This window comes from Hemitrygon akajei, chromosome 3 (assembly GCF_048418815.1).
Source record: "Hemitrygon akajei chromosome 3, sHemAka1.3, whole genome shotgun sequence".
NCBI lineage: Eukaryota > Metazoa > Chordata > Chondrichthyes > Myliobatiformes > Dasyatidae > Hemitrygon > Hemitrygon akajei.
The window spans coordinates 43,250,053-43,272,780 of NC_133126.1; the positions used below are offsets into that span (position 1 = coordinate 43,250,053).

The 22,728-nt window shown below is 38.0% G+C and overlaps 1 protein-coding gene across 1 annotated transcript in view; it reads left to right on the forward strand.

Annotated features, from left to right (window-relative positions):
• znf839 (zinc finger protein 839) overlaps nt 1–22,728 on the forward strand; it is a 40,763-nt gene that overhangs the window by 14,627 nt on the left and 3,408 nt on the right. Inside the window, exons 3-7 of the mRNA XM_073039701.1 lie at nt 3,888–4,016; nt 10,260–10,352; nt 12,249–12,404; nt 19,091–19,228; nt 21,537–21,675. Coding sequence (XP_072895802.1) covers nt 3,888–4,016; nt 10,260–10,352; nt 12,249–12,404; nt 19,091–19,228; nt 21,537–21,675 — 655 coding nt within the window. The remainder of the gene's footprint in view (nt 1–3,887; nt 4,017–10,259; nt 10,353–12,248; nt 12,405–19,090; nt 19,229–21,536; nt 21,676–22,728) is intronic.

Consider the following 22,728-nt stretch of genomic DNA (forward strand, 5'->3'; position numbering starts at 1 on the left):
GCACCGGGCAATCCAATGACAGATGGCTTCCGAACGCGCTGTCCATTTGTGCCGAGTTGATGTGGAGGATCAAAAACCCAAAATCCCAAAGCCCAATAATTAAACCACTGCGTTGCTTGGTGATAATTGTAGCTTTCATTGGGGCAGGGCCTTGCTCACTTTATCCTTTAAAATTGTTCCAATCGTTGACTGACTGTAGCCTATAATGCTTTTCCAGTGACTGATGGCGTTTCACCTCTTTCCGATCGCTTATTATTTCCACTTTATTTTCAATCGTGATTATTTTTGCGAATAGAAACACTACGGATTCAGAGCTCCGCTGCCGGGTCCAAATGTCCACCACACTGAGAAAGGTTAAATAAGATCCACCGCATTGAGACAGGTTGAATAAGAGACTTGATCATCCGTGTTTTTTGGTATCCGCGAGGGGTCCCGGAGCCAATCCCTTGTGGATAAGGAGGGCCGACTGTAATTACATTTCAAATTCTGACAGTGGTGACCATATAAATGGCTATAAAATTGTAACAGTTGAAGAGCCACAGAGACAGAGAAGCTGAATCTGCAATGTAAATGACCTTGGAAACAAAATAATTTGGTTGTCCTGAACCAAATTAAGCACTTTTGTTTTTGGGAAAGTAGAATGACGCCTGTCTTTATGCATTTCAGCTGTTAAAAATAATAATGAGCAGATCAGCATACTGGTAATTATTGGTTTGATTCATTTTTGGTCAAAAGAAGGGGGAAATATCTCCCCTTGTTATGTTTGGAAAGTGATGGACTTGTCAGTTTGATTGGGTACAGCCAATAAGTTCTACTTAATTTCCGGCTCTACCGCAAGATTGTATATAATGTAGATCAACGTATTTGGTTAAATGCCCTTTGCCACTCAATTGTTTGTGTGAAGTGATTCACTTTGGAATATCAAACTCTAAGGCTGAATACAGGATTAATGGTGAGGAACAAAGGGAGCGGGGTTCATGTCCATAAATCTCTCAAAGTTGCAGTGCAAAGGGTGGTTACGAAGGTGTATGGTGTATTGGCCTTCATTAGTTGTTGTGTTGAGTTCATGAGCTGTGAGGTTTTTAAACTGGTTAGACGATACTTGGAGTATTGTGTTCAGGTCTGGTCACCCCATAGGATGCATGCAGGAGTTTTAGAGAGGGTGCAGAGGAGTTTTACCAGAATGCTGCCTGGTTTGAAGAGCATGTCTTAAGAACAAAGGAAGATGTAAGGGGACTTGATAGAGATGTAGAAGATGATAAGAGAAATAGATCAAATGGACAGCCAGAGACTTTCCCAGAATAGAAATGGCTAATATGAGTTGGCATAGCTTTAAGGTATATGGAGAAAAGGATGTCAGAGGTAGATATTTTATGCAGAGTGGTAGGTGTGTGTGAAATGCACTGCCAGAGTTGGTGGTAGAGGCAGATATGAGGGCCTTGGATGGACAGAATCAGAATCAGGTTTATTATCACTGATGTGTCGTGAAATTTGTTAACTTATCTGACATATATCTGAAGGAAAAATGGAGGGCTATATGGGAGGGAAGGGTTAGATTGATCTTGGAGTAGATTAAATGGTCAGCACGATATCATGGGCAAAGGGCCCTGTACTGTGTTGAACTGTTGTACATTCTATATACTTTGCTCAGTTTGCCACTTCCTAAACTTGTTTCATGGTGTTGTCTAATCAAATACCTCAGTCTCTCTTTGAGATTTATCAACATGAGGAGGAACTCCTCACCCCCAAATCAAACTTCAGTGCAATGTGTTTTTGCCCTTGCACAAACATTGAAATGACTCTTATCTGGATTACACAAGAAAAGAAGCAGTAGTGGAATTTGCTGTGTTATTTAAATTGAAATTATGGCAAATCTCTTACCTCTGTACCACTTTCTTGCACCAGTTATAATCCTTAATTACCTTCATAGCAAAATGATCTTGCCATCTGTCTTGAATCCTTCTGTCCAAATGACCTTCAAGTAACCATCTTTACCAATCCCGTTTACTAACAATTGATCTGTAACCTTGTACTTTGGCAATTCAGGTGCCCACCTGGATACTATTAAAATGTGCAAATACCTGTCTCTAACATCCTCATGCTACCCTCTGGGTGAAAAACTGTTTCAGATCCTATCTATTTCATTTTGCTCTTGTGTCTATTGTTATCTCAGTAAGTAATAACACAACTTTTCACTGATAGCTTTTATCCATTTACTCGATTATTATTCACAAGCATTAAGGTCAGCAATTCTAACAAAATCCGTCTTTTTCTTTACCCTCTGTTACGGATTCAAGCAACAATAAATATATGAGTTAGGCAGGGGTTTTTATAACAAATAACACATTTATTAAACACTGAAAACAAACCCCCCAAAAGTAAACAAATCACTAACGTAACTGGAAATCAGCTGCTGTGTGGTAGCTTAAACAGTTCTTAAAGCAATGAAGCTTAAACAGTTCTTAAAGCGATGTTGCAAAAACAGTTCTTCAAAGTAGTATTGCAAAAGTTCAAAATGTTTACAGTCCATTTAAGGGAGAGACTTTTTAAGACGATTTAAATTCTCTTTCACGTCGTGTTGTTGCAATTCCCAGTCGAACTACTTTTCCGATGAAGAATTTTACGAAGATGAAATGTAACGGCTTAAAGGCTCTGACCTTTCCTTTACAACACTGTACTCAATCCTTTCTGCTATTCACAGGGATTAACACAAGCACAGTCAACGAATTCCTTCCAAATGAGGATCAAACAAGGTCGAACCTGTTTCACCGTCGAAATCGACTCTCCTCGATCTTTTAACTCCCGAACTCCGCTCTTCACTCTGCACTGATTCTCAACTAGCAGTATTGTAAAGAAACTGCTGGCAATGACCTTTTAAACTTTAGGCATTAAATAAAACTCCATCTTTCAACTAAACTGCATCATAACATTAAATCACGCAGTGGCATGAAGTCAACATGGCAAATCCAGCCACGAACTGCCCCTCCTCACAGGGAGGGGTCCTCCTTTTATACCCTGTGTAAAAAAAAACCTGTCACATGACCTCTACTGGCAGGAAAATGACGTCACTCCACCATCACAAGACCATTACCTCAAGTCCAGTATAGCTTCAGCACCTATCACGTGACAAGTACACCACTGTCACATCTCATGGGTACGTAACACCTCTCAATTGCTCCATTCTATTTCCATACATCCCTGTGATTCCCCAGGAAAACATCTTAAAGACTGAAATTGTTCTATTCAATTAAAAAAAAAATCCACATTCATACTTTTGGTTCCATCTACATTGTTCCTTTCTCAAGATTAAAACAGATTGTCCAACTCTGTCCATTTATTTCATCATAAGTTCCCTTAGTATTGTTATATCATGGCTGTTGTGCGTATAAGCTAAAATTGCAATGCATTACTCACTGAGACTCATCTGATTGCATCTTCCAAACTCTCAAACGTTACCACCAAAAGAAAAAGGGCAGCAGGTACATCAAAATACTAATGGGTGAGGATTAAAGGACAATTGATGCTAATGGCTCAAGAATCTCCTTCAAGTCTCATACTCTTATGGTTTCCAAATGTGTCATTGTTCCTTTTTCACTGGATTGGAATCCTTAAATTTGCTACTCAATGTCACTTTTGGAAGTGACTTCACCATAAGGATGCAGGCATTTAATAAAATGGATGGTACTATTGCAGATGAATCATTTGTTAATCAAGATTTTTCTTCATAACGTGCAGGCTTACTAATTTATGATCATCTTGCAATGTTTTAGCATGTGTGTATGTCAATCCTTTTGTTTTTACTTTTGTATTGATAATAGCCATGCCCATAATAGACACTGTTAATTTTTGATAACTAGCTTAAAAATTCAGGTTTAATTTTCTTGCAGACTGGAAAAGTTACATTAGCACATTACCCTGCGCGCCGCCGAACAGTAAAACGTGGCCGACCTCCAAAACACCACAACAATAATTATCACCAAGAACAAGTCATGAAGAGGAAAGCAAGGCTAAAAGAGGTATGGAGTTTTGGTAAAGGTTCCCCTATTAGATGCATGTTAAAATCTAAACAGGATATAAGATTTCAAAGTATTCCAAGGATTCAGTGCATCTTTATTATATAGTATAGTTTCATTAACCTTTTTGGAACATATTTTGATATTGAAGATGGGGAAGATGAGGAGGATCAAAACAAGTGAATGGTGGGAGAAAGGAACTGAGAAGAGAGCAGAGAGAGAGAGACTGAAGAAAGGATTAAAAATAAGAAAAGGTATTTGTGTGGTGAAGCATACCTTTAATGATAACAATGCAGAAACTTTTGCATTCAGTTGATGTGCACCACATTTTAATAGCAATAAGTGCTTGAACAGCATTTAGAAAGTTCTTTTCTATTTGATTCAATTTTTTTTCTTCAAAACTTCATCGAAAATTAAAGTTATGCTACTTTTTCAGGGATGCATCAGTTCTTATATATTTGTTACATGAGTTAAATGTATGTAGGATATCTTAGAATGATGAAGTTATGTGGTATTTAAATTTCAACTGCTCCATTTGCTCTTGTGGAGCTAACCACCTGTATTTTAAAAATAATATTTCAATATTTTTGGTATGACAGTACATGATATATGAAGTGCATGAAAAGGATCTAAAATGTAGATTAACGAAAAGGGTCATTACAAAATGTTTAGTACAGTCCAACTAGTCTTTGTTGCCTTTTGTTTTGTCCCCTTTTCCCTGTTTGTCCCTGCAATTTCTATCAACAGAGACCACAAATGTCCTCCTTGATACTGCTCCTTAAACTTCAAGGGATCAATGTATTTAGGTCATCCATGTCATCAACTGGTGTGTTACACAATCTTACTAGAACGTAAAGAAACTTCTGAATTTCTTACTTGCTTTCTAGGTTGCTATCTTGTATTGAATGCCTCTTATTCTGATTATTAGAAATACTAAATTTCTGCTCTTATAAATATCTTCATAAATTCAAAAAACTTCCAGATGATCTCTCAGTCTTTCACATAAAGAATTGAGTGCAGGCCTGCACCTCTATTTGCAATACACGTAACCTTAAAGTTTTGATCCTTGTAGATCTTTCTTGTCACACAGAGCAGGATGGATGGGCAAATATTCCTATTGCAAGTGAGAGAAGATATTTTTTAGTGTTTCAGTATCAGTTTTATAATCTGACAATCAGATTTGTATGTATGCTTCTATTTTTTTTCAAAAATCTATCCTGGAAACACCTGGCGTGTTGGGCTGATCTTAAAATAAGTTTAGCCTTTTCTGAGTTCTAGTGAAAAGTCACTGATGTGTAATAGTAGTTTCCTTTCTGCTTAAGTGCTGCAAAACCCCACTGAACATTTCAAGCATTTTCTACTTTGCACCTAGTTTTGGTGATCTTGCATTTGTACTTCCAGATCCTTAACTCTTTTACTCCATTGGACTCTTGGAGTAAACCATGAGTTTTCATTTTTTTGTTTCTGTTATGTAAGACATCACAAGTTGATTCATCTCTTGTCAGAACACTTCCTCAGATTTCCCCCTTTTTTGCACTAAAATACACACACATAGTACTTAATTTAAAGTTTATTACTATGTATTTCAATCTACTGCTGCCACAAAACAAATTTCATGACATAAGCTGGTGATATGAAAACTGAATTTGATTCTGGTACCTTCTCCATCATCTGTTACCTCTTAAAAGAATTCAAAGCTGGACTTTCCCCATTTGAAATCCGTGCCCACTATTGAGTTTTAAAAATCTTTTGGATCTCTTTCACTTTTCTCTTTTTAACAGGTCTGTGTTAAGCTGAAGTCTGTAGTTTCTCTGTATGTATTTCATATCCCTTGTTAAAAATACATTCGTCCACTTTATTAGGTACACCATTCTCCCCACCAATCTCTGTAAATTCCGGATACTATTGTACGTGAAAATCCCAGCCTTATCTGAGTTTTTAACCAAAAATCACTGCACATTCAAAGTCACTTAGATCATATTTCTTCTCTATTCTGGTGCTCGGTCTGAACAACAATTGAACCACTTGACTAAGTCTGTATGCCTTTATGTATTAAGTTGTGGCCACATGATTGGCTGATTAGATATTTGCATTAACAAGCAGGTGTGCCTAATTGGGTGTATGTATTTCCTATTCTGAATACAACCAAATAAAAATAATGTGAATTAATACTGTCTTCACATACACTGAAAGGCTTCACAGAATTATTATCAAACATCATTTTGCACTAAGGTATATTTGAGTAATTGACTTTTAGGGGCAAATGGAAATGCCAAATAGAGTTGATGATTGAAAAAAACAGGCTGGTGTGCACCAGGAGACCAGTCAAAGCTAATCTAAAACAAGAGAAAATCAGCAGATGCCGGAAATTCAAGCAACGTCCACAAAATGCTGGAGGAGCCCGGCAGGCCAGACAGGACCTGCCATAGGGTCTCAGGCCAAAATGTCGACTGTATTTTTTTCCATAGATGCTGAGTTCCTCCAGCATTTTGTGTGTTGCAAAGCTAATCTACCCGAGTGTAAATTTGGTGCAGCTTTTACATCTTCAGCTGACAATATTACACAGAAACTTGTAAATTACAGTATGTTTTGATAGCAGATAGTGGTTACAGAAAGACAAGTAACAAGTAGTTTTTGATTATTGAATAAAATAATTAATCACAAGTCGTAGTTAACAGTAAATCCTATTTTTTATTACATAGTGCCTTTATGAATAGTCAAGTGTTAGATTTAGGGGAAGTTGATAAGAATGTGAAGAAAATTGATGACAGATGAAATTAGTAGGAGACTGAATATGAGCACTATATACTCGACAAACTGAGAGACCTTCTTCCATATTGTAAAGAATATGGAAATGTATTGACATGCATTAGATGAAGTTTGTTGCTGAGGTAGGGAGAGGGATAGAATGGGATTTTACAAAAACTTGAATTTCAAATCATGGAATTGCTGAATTAAGACCCAATTCATAATAGAACATGTAGGACATTTAGCACCTTGCACTTGCTCAGCTATTCAAACAATTTTTGACTGATTTTATCTTGGCCTTCATTTCTATCTGATTCCTTCATAATTCAAAAATCTGCTGTTTCAACTTTGACTTATTCAACTAAATCTGAACAGTAGTTTTATATAGAGAATTCAAAAGTATAATGTCGGGAAAAAAGTCATTATTTCAATCATAAATGGGTTTGTATTATTAACTTTTTTGTTCTGGATTCCCTAATGGATGATTCCTCCAATGCTGAATTGTCTGGTTTGAAGGATAAATGACAGAAAGAAGGATTGAATTGGTGGGAAGGAAACTGAAGTTGTGACCAGGATCAAATGTAAATCTGAGAGGCTTCCTGATAAATAGAAGAAATATTTTTTTAATCCAGAATTGGGAGTTAGATGATTATAAACATGAGATACTGCAGATGCTGGAAATTTTGAGCACAACACACAAAATGCTGGAGGAACTCAGTAAGTCATGCAGCATTGGTGGAGGGAAATGAGCAGTTTCAGGTTGAGAATCTTTATCAGGACTAGAAAAGATGGAATTAGAAGATGGAGGGAGAGGAGTATGATCTGGCAGGTGATAGGTGGGAAGGGTATGAAGTAAGAGGCTGGGAAGTAATAGGTGGAGGAGATAAAGGGCTGAAAGAGGCTGATATACGTGTGGACAATGGATTATGGAATAAAGGCGAGGAGTGCGGTAACCATAGGGAGGTGGTGACCAGTAGCGGAGAAGTGGTGAGAGGGTGACCAAAATGCGGAATGGAAAAGAAGTGGGGGAGTGGAATATTTCCCGGCAGATAGAGAAGTTCATGCCCTCATGTTGAAGATTATGCATGAGAATATGAGAGATTGCTTCTTTGACCCAAGTTTGGCCTCATTGTGGCAGTAGAGGACACCACATTCATGCGTATCTATATGGGAATAGGAAGTCAAATTGAAATAGGTAGACACCAGGAAATCTTGCCTTTTGTGCCATGCAGTACAAAGGTGCTCAATGAAGTGGTCCCCCAATCTGCATTGGGTCTCACCGATGTAGAGGAGGCTGCACTAAATACAATAAATGACCCTGACAGACTCACAGGTGAAGTGTTGCATCACCTGGAAGGTCTTTTAGGGGCCCTGAATGGCGGTGAGGGAGGAGGTATAGCGGTAGGTGTAGCACTTGTCTCGCTTGCATGTTTAAGTGCCAGGAGTCAGATTAGTGCGGAGGGACCAGAAAACAAGAAATCATGTAGAGTGTGGTCCCTACAAAAAGCAGAGAGGAAGGATCTGCTTAGTGATAGGATCATGTTGGAGATGAGGGAAGTTGCAGAAAGTAATGTGTTGGCTGCAAAGGCTTGTGGGGTGGCAGGTAAAGGCAAAGAGTCCCTGTTCCTATTATTATGGTGGAAGGATGTGTGACAGCAGATTACCAAGTAGTGGAAGAGATGTGGGTTAGGGCAACATTGATAGTCCTGCAAGTGAAACACTGATTTTTTTGAAAAAAAGGAGGACACTTAAGATGGTCTAAAACGGAAAGCCACATCCTGAAAATTTTTATGACAGATGGGGAGGAACTAAGAGGAGGGAATTACAATTTTACAAGTGACAGGGTGGGAAAAGGTAGAATCAAGATAACTTGAGAGTCAGAGGGTTTGTAAAAGATGTCAGTTTAGCCTGTAATCAGAAATGGAGACAGATTAACAAAGGAGAGAGAGTTGAACTAAGTATATTTGAGGGCACAGTGGATGTTTTTTGAGGGCACATTGGTGCAGTAATCAGCACCAGTGTAGCATAGAAAGAGTTGGGGAGAGTTATTAATTTAGGCAGGCATGGAACATGGACTGTTCCACGTAGCTGACAAAAAGGTAGGCATTGCTCATGGCTACACCTTGGGTTTGGAGAAAGTGTGAGGAGCCAAAAGAAGAAATTGTTGAGGGTGAGAACCAGTTCTGCCACGCAGTGGAGGGGAACTGGTTAGATCTGTTGTCCAGAAAGAGATGCAGAGCTTTAAAGCTTTCAGATGGGAAATGGAAGTGTATAGGAACACTTAGATAGTCATAGATCTTTTCATTACCCAGATCAAGACAAATATTGTTGAACTACTGGTAGTTATTATCGGTGTTTGTGCTTCTGTGTTGTTGGATTATGTTACTGGAGAAGCATGAGGGATGAGGATATTTTGAGTATCTCCTGTTGTTTTTCTGCATAAGTTGCTGACCATATTGTTCATTTTCTCATGTTCTATTGTCAATTATGTCAAACTGAGCCATTTCCATATCTACTTCTCTGGTCAATATCTGATATTTGTTGGTATTCCCCTGTGATTTATTCCTCATTTCATGTGTTTCGGTTCTCCTTTTCGAGCTATTGTTTCAGAAATATGACCATCCTTATTTTTCATATATACAGCAGTCAACAAGTAACACAGCAAAATTCCACAAATGGTGAAGAGAAATAATAAATTAATTTGTTCCTGCTGGTTGAAAGATGAATGTTTGTTAGGCGACCATGAAAGCTCTCCTTAGCGAGTACCTTCCATTAATCCTTTATGGCAGGGCCGTTTAAACTAAATTAGAAAAGTGCACACGTGTGGCACGTGGCCAAGTGGTTAAGGTGTTGGACTAGTAATCTGAAGGTGGTGACTTCGAGCCCCAGGCGAGGCAGTGTGTTGTGTGCACTTAACCACACATTGCTCTAGAAAATGGGTATTTTCCTGGTTAACCTCGCGATAGACTGCTGTCCTATCTGGGGGCGGGCAGTCTCATATTCACAGTCGCTTCACGCCACGGAAACCAGCATAAGCACCGGCCTGATGAGCTTATAAGGCTCAGGACAGACTTTAACTTTTTAACCGAAATGTACATGTTAGGTATCAAGAAATATTTAATCTTTGCATTGTATCTTCCAGCTGAACATTTCTGGAATGATTAACTTCTTTTCCTTTTGTATGTATCTTGTTCATTCTTGCTTAATTAACCGCTTATGTACTGACTTAATCTACCCAATATTTAATGTTTTCGGTAAAAATAGCCTTTTTGCTGATATGCTGTCTTATTAAGTTTGTACATTTTTCTTGAAGAATCTTTTTCAGCTTGAAATGATTTGGGGAGTTCAGGGATATTTTAACATTCAAAGGATCATGAAAGATCAGGTTTAAATAGCTACTTGAAATACTAATACTAAAATATCAGAAATCGTATTTGTGCAATATGCTGTTATTATATTTACTGTTTAGCACAATAATTAGAATTATGTTTTAACTAGCTCCTGAAACAGTGTGATGATGAGGAACTAATGGAATTGGCTCTCCCCAGACTGACTGAAGTTATCACTCTTTGGGAATTTCTGTTGATGAAGGTGTGTATTTTTATGAGTTACTGTACTTATATAAGGTAATTTTGAAGTATCCTGTAACCAATGAATATTTTAGTGATATATCTAGCATTTCATCACCATAAAAATCAAAATAAAAATCATATAATATGCTTTATTTAACCTATGCTAAACTCTATCTCAGAAGTTTCAGCAGTTGAAAATTTCCTCTCATTTTCAGACTGCTGCACAGATCATTTTTCCCCATATAATACTTTATGCACTTTATAATAAAGTTTTGTTAAAAAGCTTTTTTGTAATAATTTTAGGGCAGATGTACCAAAGCTGTCGATTGCAATATTAAAAATAAATTTGGCTACAAAAGTTTTTTTTTGACAGTCTTATATGTAAAAGATTGAAGTGCATGTCAATGGTTTCGCAATAGGCCAAGTAATGTGAAATCATTAAGAAAAATATTAATCTGCTGTTGATCATTTTATTCGTCCAACAGTAATGTGCAAAGCGTGCAATATTTTAACATGTTTCAGAGGAATAACTTTTTCCACTTTTTGGGTTAACTATTTATAAAAATTTGAATTTCTTGTTATTGTTACTTAAAGCTGCATTCCTTCCTGGCTCCATTAGAAATAGTCATAAAATACTGCATGCTATTGCAGACTTTCCAGGCTCTTGGGAACCCTAAACAAAGAACGAAATTATTTAAAAACCTCAAGTGTGCATGTGTATATGTGTGCATGTAAACTCCCTCAATTCACAAGTTATTCATAAATCCACCATTTTGCAAGTCTTTCCACCCCTTTCGCAAACTGGAAATAATGGTGACCGAAACAGAATCCTCGGTGAAAATTGTTAGCAGTACGTCATCTGTGATGGTTTCATGAAAGCTGCCACCCCTGTGGTGCTGTACTCAAAATGGTGGACCTAGTAATTAAGGTGAGGAGTTCTGACTTTTCTTCCTTACTGCTTCTCTCCCTCCCCCTTAAAAAAGTGTTAAGAATAAAATGAGGGAATAAAATGTGCAGACGGTCTGTAGTTCTGGTTAATGACATTTATTTCATTAAAATTAATATATCCTTTAATTTTGCTTTTAAATACAAACCTACCGACAGCCAAAATAGTCTTGGATAGTTGCCGGTTTTAGTATCCCTTAAGTCCCTTTCTTTGTGGATGAGTTCCTCCCAGCCTTTTGGTTTTATTTTGTGTGCATTCCACTCTGGGTATGGCAGTTGTGTGATAGTTTTGTAATGCTACTACTAGGCTCCTTGTACTGCCACCCTTTCTACTTAAAAAAACACCTTCATGAACAAATTTCTTGATGTTGACAAGTTTGCATTCATTGAGATTTTAAGTAGTTTTGTCCCATATTTTGTGTGGGTACATCAAAACAAATACACAAGCAGTATGTAATCAATCAATTCAATATTTTAAATGTAGTACAAGTTCAGTTGAAATGTACAAAATATTAATTGGTTCTTTCCAATTGCAGATAATTAATACTTTTCCCTTTTTTTCCTTTTATATTTGATATATTAAGAATATCTTGTATTTCTGGTCACATGCACACATTACTAGCCGAACTAGCGCAGTTGCTTCCAAGTTATTAATAATTATTTTTCTATGAGCCCATTATGAAGGAATGCTCCTTTAAGGTTGTACAGGCCTCAAGAGTGTGTTTTATTTCCTGCAATAAAGGTACTTTGTCCACTCAAAAAAAATGACATTCATTAGGAATTTTGGCCTGTTGGGAAATTAGTGCACGTAACAGAATTTTTTTCTTGGGCAATATCTTTGAAATACCATTGCTGATTAATTGTTATAGTTATTATTTTGTGATTACATTTGGATCTCTAAAATCTTAATTCATGTCTGGTAAATTATTAGAAAAATTGAAACTCTTAATATTTAACGCTGATTTCCTAGGTGGAGAAAGGACATCCTGCTAGACCGCAATTTCAAGATGTATATAGAGAATTTGAAATGCTGCATAAACATGTGAAGAAAATGGCTGAAGAACACTTAAATAATTCCATTCGATTAATAAATCCTCAACAACCCTTACAGATTTCTAGTCTGCAGGTAAATAAATGCTTGTGGGGAACTTATAGGGTAAGCAGTATTAAATTTCAGATTTAATGAATTTTCTTCAACTATTGCTACCATCTATCACTTTGCATGATTGCAATAAGAACAATCAAAGGTGCAGCAAAAAAGATTTGTATTTTTATTGCTAGTTAATGTTTATCTGAATAAGTGGTAATTAATGGCAATTAAATGGCAGTACCTCAATGAAGCCCAGCTTGAGTGATAATGTCACAATAATCATTGTTCAGACATATTTCAGAATCATTTGGTCACCAGAAAAAGCATATAGTAAAATATTCCATCTCTCTCATCAATTTAGTCAACTACTTAACCATGCTCCTATTTATAGAGCAATTTTAAATTAGTTAATTGTATATTACAAAGTGCTTACAGCAATGTTAACAAACAAAATTTGAAGCTAATCTACATGAAGCATGGCTAAACAGTTGTTCAGAAAGAGGTTTTGGGGAATGCCTTAAAAGAGAAAGGTGAATTGCGGTGAGAAGGTTATGGAGAGTTGGGGATTAGAAGCTGGAACCTTAACGGATGAATCTATGTCATAAATGAAGGATTAAAAGACATTAGAATTAAAGGAATTCAGAACTATCATTGTCAGTCTGGAGGAATTGTGACATAAAGCCGGACAAGAATGTGAATGTTAAAAATAAGGATTTATCAGAGAAAAAACGGATGTAAATCCATGTTATGCGGAAGTCTACAGTCATTAAATCTTTGCCATTATTTGTGCTAGCTCTACATCTTGATCTTAAGGGCAGGTGTGAAGCTCCTGTAGAACAAGTCTTTCTATCATCAAGATGCTAGCAAGAGTGTTTGTCACCATTGATTCTTAACAGAATCCTGTCTTTTTTTTGCACTTTAAGCTGAACTGGCTACTGTTTTAACTAAAATTTGTATACAGAAATGAGATGGGAGATACAGTGGATTCCAGTTAATTGGGACAATCGAGATCAGTAGATTTGGCCCAATTTAGTGGCTGCCTTAATTAGCCGAAGTTTCATGAAAATAGTTTAATGGGTATAAAAAAAGACAAACTACTGTTTAACTGAGTAACAAATTATGTTATTTAAATGATTTGTATATCTGTGCAGTTGTAATGCTACTGTGACACTAATTTCCTTTGGGATCAATAAAATATCCATCTATCTGAAATATAGAACAAAATTAGAGCACTATCGGTACTAGCATAGTACTATGAAACTGTATTAGTTCCTAGTAGTTATTGGTGGAGGAATTCGTTCAGTGTATACTGCCATGTTCTTTTGATTGTTTGTAAATGAACAAAACCAGCATAGACACCTAGTGTAGATAGTGGACTGCCTTTATACAATTTTTGATGATTGCATCCTCCAAATCTTTATTTTCATTGTAACATTCAAGAGGGTTGTCAAAACCTTAATTCTTCATAGTTCATAGCTTGCTGAAGCAGTGAAATTGTTTCGTTTTCACTCCTGGCTGTTTCTGGTATCTCCAAGCCTGAATGCCTGACTAGTGAGCAAAACAGTTCTGAATTGTCTTGCTGCTTATTTTTCGCCAACTATCAGTTTCAAAAATCATTGTGTATTGACCACACACATGCAACTGATGCTGTTTAAAAACTTCATGCTAAAAGTGCTCACGAATGACACTAGTTAGAACTATTCAGCAGCAGTTCCTGCCCCAAATAGTGTCCTAAATAAACAAAGGCAATTCCAGCTATTTTCTTAATTAGTTTTTGTTTAAAAATTGTTCCAAAGAAGCTGCTGTCCTGACTAACTGATAGCCCAATTAACTGGAATCCACTCTATGGTGTAGTCATACTCCACTCTTCACATCAACTATTGACTGCATACATTAATTTTGATGATCCTGTTTTGGCTGTGTAGTATGCTGTTTTTTGTCAGAAGAGTTTTTCATAGACAGCCAGATGACATCTTTCCACATTGACTTTTACAAGTGATTAAAATTCTATAGAAAGTTACTGTGAATATTTCACTTGGTTTAAATACTCTGTATAAAAGATTGAGACTTTGTCACATTACTTATAGTTTAAAGAAGGGCACCGCTTTTAAATTAGGAATGCTGAAATAATACGTTATTAATTAGTAAACAAATATACAGTTGCCAGAAAAAAATTGTGAATCCTTTGCAATTATCTGGTTTTCTGTCTTAATTACCGTAAATTGCGGAGTATAAGCCGACCCCCCCCCCCCCCCCCCCCCATTTTCAAGGTTAAAAAAGTGACGTTTTCATGTTACCTTTGTATAAGCCAACCCTTTTTGTAGAGGTTTTTGATATAACCAGAAAAGATCACAGGATCTCACATGCCGGTACTCAGCTTTGCTGGATCTGGACCCTGGAAATTTTGTGAACCAGTAACTGCTAAGAATATAAGCCTACACATTGTAGAGTGTTATGAGCGAATTCTTAATAAATAAATCGGTGGGGAGGGGGGCGAAGTTTTGGATTAGGTTCCCAATGGTAAAGAATCCTCTGAAATGTTATCCCCGTGAGACCATTTAACACCCATCGTAATCTCGTTAAAACATAACACGCGATGGCTGGATCAGTATCTGTACTCAGTATTGAGTTTACGACCACCATGTACAAAAGATTAAAACGAATGCGATATGATGCTGGCTTCAAGCTGAAGTTTGTTAATTTTGCTAAAGGAACGAATAATTCTGCAGCTGCTAAGAAGTTTAGTGTAAACGAGAAACAAGTGAGAGAGTGGAGAAAGGCAGAGGACACGCTGAGGGAAATGCCAAAGATGAAATGTGCAAACTGCGGGAAAATATGCCAGTGCCCAGAACTCGAAGAAAATGTTTTAGAGTGGGTGAATCACCAGCGATCGTCTGGATACATTGTTACCAGAGAAATGATTTGAGTTCAAGCATTGAAATGGGCTGAAAAATACTGTGAGGTCAGCGAAAATTTCAAAGCTACATGATTTATGAATAGACGTGATCTTGTGTTGAGACAAAAAACAAAGATTGCTCAGAAAATTCCCGCGGGGTGTTGTTTACGTTCAAGAACGCTGCTGGATGGATGAAGCCGGTTGCTTGAAGTGGGTTAAAGAGGTGTGGCGTCGACGTCCCGGAGGTTTCAGGAAGGAAAAGTCACTACTTGTCTGGGACATGTTCAAAGTGCACTTGTCAGGTGAGAGAAAAGCAGCATTGAAAGCTGAAAATACAGATGTTGCAGTCATCCCTGGTGGTTTGATTTCCATGCTCCAGCCACTAGATGTGAGTTTAAACAAACCATTCAAAGAATTCATGCGTCAGCACTGGAACGAATTTAACTCAAAAACAGCCAGTAGATATGACCTGTCTTCCTTGTATTCATTTTACCAAAGTTGGCACCAAAGTATACCAAAGTTTTACCAAAGTATAAGCCGAACCCCTAATCTTAGGACCAAAATTTGGGGCCGAATTCTTGGCTTATACACCGGAATTTACGGTACTCATAAAATGTGGTCTGATTTTCATCTAAGTCACAATAAGAGACCCATACACTCTCCCTAAACTAATAACATAAACAGTTGTACTCTTCATGTCTTTATTGAGTACATTGTTGAATCATTCACAGTCCAGTCTGAAAAAAGTATATGGACCCTTTATACTTAATAACTGGTAGAATCTCCGTTAGCAGGAATAACCTCCACCAAAAATTTCTTGTAGCTGCTGACTTGCACAATGGCAAGGAGGAACTTTAGACGGTTCCTCCATACAAAACTGTTTCAGTTCATCAATATTTCTGGAATACTTTGCATGAACAGCCCTCTTCAGGTCACACCACAGTATCTCGGTTGGGTTAAGGTCTGGACTCTGACTTCGACATTCTAAAACAAGAATTCTCCTCTTTTTAAACCATTCTGTTGTTGATTTACTCTTGTGTTTTGATCATTGTCTTGTTGCATCATCCAACTTCTGTTTAGCTTCAGGTGATGGACTGCTACCCTGACATCCTTCTGTAAAATGTCTTGATACAATTTTGAATTTATTGTTCCCTCAATGATAGCAAGCTGTTCAGGCCCTGAGACAGCAAAACAGCCCCAAACCATGATGCTCCTTCCACTGTGCTTCACAGTTGAGGTGAGGTTTTGGTGTTGGTGTGTAGTGTCCTTTTCGTCCAAGTATAGCAGTGTGCATTCTGCCAAAAGGTTCAAATTTTGTCTCATCTGCCCCAGAAGCATTGTGGAACATCCAAGTGGTTGTTTGCAAACTTGAGATGTACAGCAATTATTTTTTTTGGTAGAGCTATGTTTTAGGGAAAACATTGTTCAATGTTTTTCTTACAGTGGATACATGAACAGAGACTTTAGCAAGTTCTTAGAGATTTCTGCTAGTCTTTTGCTGTTACCCTTGGGTTCTTTTTTTGCTGCCTTCAGCATTGGATGTTGTACTCTTACTGTGATCTTTGGAGGACACTCTCCCTAGGGGAGAGTGGCAACAGTACTGAATTTCCTCCATTTGTAGACAAGTTCTCTACTGTGGACTGATGAACACTCATGTCTTAGAAATGCTTTTGTAGCCTTCTCCACTTTCATGCATCTTTACACTTCTTCTAAGGTCCCTTGAAAGTTGTTTTGATTGAGGCTTGAGAACAGCAGGGTCTGTCAGTAACCTGACTTTGTCTTTTTTTTTATTGGGCAGGGCACTTCTACAACCCATGCCTCCAATCTCACCTCATTGACTGGAACACCTGACTCCAAATAGCTTTTGTAGAAGGCATTACCCTAGAAATTCACATGCTTTTTTGAACCAAGACAGTGATTGTTTAAATGGTGTGCTCAGTACTGACGAGAAGAAATAAATTGTCTGTGTGTTATTAGTTTAGGCAGATTGTGTTTGTCTATTAATGTGAGTTAGATGAAGATCACATTTTATGAGTAATTAATTAAAGGGTTTACAAACTTTTTCTTGCAACTGTATATCACAGCCCAGATAGGGTACCTGGCTGAGTACTAAAGACCTGTGCTGATCATTTGGCTGGAGTGTTCACCGATACCTTTAATTTCTCGCTTCAGCAGTCTGAGGTACCCACTTGCTTCAAGCAGGCTTTAATTGGTGCCTAAAGAAGAACATGGTAATCTTCCTCAATAACTATCACAGTAGTACCTGCATCCACTGTGATAAAATGCTTTGATAGGTTGGTGATAAAACATATTAACTCCTGCCTGCGAAGTGACTTGGATCAGTTTTAATTTGTCTACCCTCACAACAGCTCGAACAGGTGCCATTTCATTGGCTCTTCACTCAACCCTGGGACATCTGGACTGTGAAGATGCATACATAAGGATGCTCTCTATAGCTTGGCATTCAATACTAATATCCCCTCAAAACTAATCAATATACTTCAAGACTTGGGCCCTAATAATTCCTTGTGCAAATGGATCTTTGATTTCCTTACTTGTAGTCCCCAGTCAGTTTGGATTGGTAGCAATATCTCCTCCACAATCTTCATCAGCACAGGTGCACATGGCTGTGTGCTTAGCTCCCTGCTGTACTCATACTTATGACTGAGAGGCTAAGCACAGCTCTAATGCCATATCTAAGTTTGTTGTTGACACCACTGTCATTGGCTGAATCAGATGTGGTGACAGATCAGCACATAGGAAGTAGATTGAAAATCTGGCTGAATGGTGCCACAACAACAACCTCTCAATGTCAGCAAGACCAAGGAGCTGATCCCTGTTTCCTCCTATTGACTTCAGGAGGAGGAAACCTGAGGTCCATCAGCCAGTCCTCATCAGAGGTGAAGAGGGTCAACAACTTCAAATTCCTCAGTGTTATCATTTCAGAGGATCTGTCCTGGATTCAGCATGCAAGTCCCATTACCAAGAAAGCAGTAGGACCTCTGCTATCTTGGAACTTTGCAAAGATTTGGCATTCATTTAGTGACAAACACCTTTAGATGTGTGGTAGATACTGTATCGGCTGGTTACATTTGGAAACGCCAATGCACTTGAACAGAAAAGCCTTCAAAAAGTAGTGGAAAAGGCCTAGTCTATTACAGGTAAAGCCCTCCCTGCCATTGTGCGCATCTACGCGGAGCGCTGTTACAGAAAAGCAGCATTTTTCAAGGATCCCCACCATCCAGGCCATGCTCTCTTGCTACTGCCATCAAAAAGGTGGTATTGGAGCTTCAGGACTTGCAATGCCAGTTTCTAAAATAGTTACTTCCCTCAACCATCTGGCATTTGAACCAGAAGGGATAACTTTGCTGAATTTAATTCACTCCATCACTGACCTGATCCCACAATTTATGGCGAAGGGTCTCGGCCGGAAACGTCGACAGCGCTTCTCCCTATAGATGCTGCCTGGCCTGCTGCGTTCCACCAGCATTTTGTGTGTGTTGTTGCCGCAATTTATGGACTCACTTTCAAGGACTCTTCACCTCATGCTCTCAATATTTATTGCTTATTTAATCAACATGATTATTATTTTCTTTTGTATTTACAATTTGTTATCTTGCGCAGTGGTTATTTTTCTGTCCTGTTGGGTGCGGTCTTTCATTAGTTCTGTTGTTTATTTATTGTGAATGTCTGTAAGAAAATGAATCTCAGGATTGTATATGGTGATAAATATGCACTTCGATAATTTACTTTGAACTTTAATAGTTTTATGAACTGAGTAGAATAAAATTGTAACGGATGTCTTTTTCCCCTTTAAATGTTCCAGGTAGCTGAGTCACTAGGAATTACTGAGCACATGAATAAGGAAAATCAGCAAGATGCAAGCGTGTCTCTGACCTATAAATTAGTGACTGTGGATGACCAGAACCATGTCAATTCACCTGCAGAGAAACATGTCATGGAGGTATCTGAAAATGAAAATATAAAGCAGTAATACTCGCTTCAGTCATTTAGAATAACTGCTAAATGCCTGTATTAGAACAGCAATTACAAACAACTTCAATAAAATATCAACTGGAAGAACTCATTGGGTCAACTGGAACATTAGAAAGCCCTTTCCCTCTCATAGATGCAGCTTGACCTGCTGAGTTCCTCCAGCAGTTTGTTGCTCCAGATTCCAGCATCTGCAGTCTCTTGTTTATCTTTAGTTTCTTTAATCTTTTAACTAGAGAAAATAGGAATCCAGTTTCAATGAATAAGTAATTACAAACTATTGAGAGGATTTCACACTATATCAACATATTCCTTGATTGTTTTGTTGCCTGGAAAGCTATTAATCTTTATTTCGAATGAAACAACTGAGTCTTCATGGCCATCTTGGGTAGAAAATTCCAAAGGTTCATCATCATGTGAGTGAAGTAATTTCACCTCGTCTCAGTCTTAGGTAGCAAACTGATTATTTTCATACTGTATCTTGTGGCCCTAGACTCAGCGACATGAAATCCTGCCTGCATCTAGACTGTTCAAGCCACTTGAGAATTTGGTAAATTCTGTTGTGGTCTTTTCTCTTTGCACGTTTTACACATTCTTCTAATGCATCTGATGATTGGTGGCCAACAAATTATCAGTGAAGGCCCTACATTCTAGGTTTCCTTTCCTGAACTTTTTACTTTTCTTCTTGATAATGAATCTTAAAATCTGTGTTTTTGACCAAGCTTGTGGTTACCTTCCCTGATGTCTCTTATGAGATGAGCTTTGTTCAGTAATTGACAATGGAACATTTTACTACATTGCCACACAAATGAAGCTCCTGTTGTAAAAGGTTGATAGAAACTAAGAACTTTGGTGCTTTATTTGGGCACCAAAGCCTGAGATTGTCCTGTCTGTCTAGTGGTATTTTGCTGTTAATTATCAACAACTGTTAACTTGTATTTTCATGGAAAATGTATTCACCACTCAGAACTTAATTAGCAACCTTTTGTGTTACAAAATCAAATCCTAAGCTCTAAGATCATAAATCCTAAAATCAAGACTAAACACATTGATGAAGGAAGAGCAGTAGATGTAGTGTATATGGATTTCATCAAGGCATTTGACAAGGTACCCCATGCAAGGCTTACGGAGAAAGTAAGGAGGCATGGGATCCAAGGGGACATTACTTTGTGGATCCAGAACTGGCTTTCCCACAGAAGGCAAAGAATAGTTGTAGAAGGATCATATTTTTCATGGAGGTTGGTCACCAGTGGTGTGCCTCAGGGATCTTCGTGATTTTTATAAATGACCTGGATGAAGAAGTGGAGGGATGGGTTACTAAATTTGCTGATAACACAAAGGTTGGAGGTGTTGTGGATAGTGTGGAGGACTGTGAGAGGTTACAGTGGGACATTGATAGGATGCAAAATTGGGCTGAGAAGTGGCAGATGGAGTTCAACCCAGATATGTGTGAGGTGGTTCATTTTGGTAGGTCAAATACCAGTGTCGAGGATCAGAGGGATCTTGGTGTCCGAGTCCCTAGGACACTCAAGGCTGCTCTACAGATTGACTCTGTGGCTAAGAAAGTATACGGTACATTGGCTGCCATCAATCATGGGGTTGAGTTTAGGAGCCAAGAGGTAATGTTGCAGCTATATAGGATGCTGGTCAGACCCCTCTTGGAGTACTCTGCTCAGTTCTGGTCACCTCTCTATAGGAAGGACATGGAAACCATAGAAAGAGTGCAGAGGAGATTTACAAGGACGTTGCCTGGATTGGGGAGCATGCCTTATGAGAATAGGTTGAGTGAACTTGGCCTTTTTTGCTTGGAGTGATGGAGGATGAGAGGATAGAGGTACACGAAATGATGAGAGGCATTGATTGTGTGGATAGTCAGAGGCTTTTTCCCAGGGCTGAAATGACTAGCATGAGAGGGTACAGTTTTAAGGTGCTTAGAAGTAGGTACAAGAGGAGATATCAGGGGCAAGTTTTTTTACGCAGAGTGGTGAGTGCGTGGATTGGGCTGCCGGTGATGGTGGTGGAGGTGAATACGATAGGGTCTTTTAAGAGACTCCTGGACAGGTATATAGAGCTCAGAAAAATAGAGGGCTATGAGTAACCCTAGGTAATTTCTCAGGTAAGGACATGTTCGGTACAGCTTTGTGGGCCGAAAGGCCTGTATTGTGCTGTAGGTTTTCTGTGTTTCTATGTTCAATCCTTTTTATGATAATCCTTGAGAAATGTGCTTAGAAACTTCTGATTACTTAGAGATTTTTAAAATAATCCATTTGTTTTTTCAGCAAGACTTTGGAGTATTATCCCCTTTATCAAAACGAATGAAAATTGATGATTCGATAGCAGGAACTGAAAGTAACTTGAACCAAAATGGAATAGAAATAACTGGTGAAGGACATTTACAAAGCTTAACTAATGCAACAGGTATATTATATAAATTAATTTTGCATTCTCTGTAAATGTTAAGATTTCAGCTTTATTTAGAAGGTCTGGATATGAGTGTGCTGTTAGTGAAACCATGTGCAGCAGAGATCTTTTGCATAAATTTGTGTTTTAAGCACTTGGGCTCAGAGGGGTGCCATGTTAGCATGATGTTATTATGGCTTGGGGTGTTGGAGTTCAATTCCGGAGGCCTCTAGGGAATCTGTATCCCCATGGAATGCTTGGGCTTTCTCCAGGTCCTTTGGCTTCCTCCCACAGTTCAAAGACATACCAGGTAGGTTAATTGGTCATTGTAAATTGTCCCATGATTAGGTCAGGGTTGAATAGGGGTTGTTGCATGCAGCTCAAAGGGCTGGTAGGGCCTTTTTCTGTGCTGTATGTCTAACTAAAATTAAATAAAAAGCCTGAATAAAGCATAACAGCTTTTTAAATTTCCAAATTATGAACACAGCAAAAAGAATTTTAGTTCTGCATCATGAACATCTTCACGTTTTGCATCATCATCACTATTGACTGCTTCCAGGTCAGATTAGATGCAGATCAAAATACCAACACTTTACAATTTCATTCCTTCTTCAGAAGCAAACACTAATGCGTTCTGACATCTTTTTGACAGCTCTGATAAGAATACAATTTGATACAAAAAAAAGACCCACAGCTGGGGACTTATGATACACTAGGAACTGATTGAGATAACACACTGTTTGCACTTTGGGCCCAAACATGTTTAGATTAGCTGTGGTGCATTTTCCAAAAAGATGATTTTTATAATCTATCCTGTCTAAGTTGCTTTTTAGAAATAATCTGTTTATGAAAAAAGGTCCCAAACTAAGAGAGGAAAATAAGCTTGTTCTTTCAGAAAATAGTTTTAAGTGAAATTCTATAGCCATTGTTAAATAAAGAAAAATTAGTTTTGTGCAATTTCTGATGCCTGCATTTTACAGTCCAATTAAAAATGCTTTTGCTGATGTAGGTGAACAAGATTATTTATGGGTGTGTGTAGTGAACAAGGCAATTGAAATTATAATTTCCTAC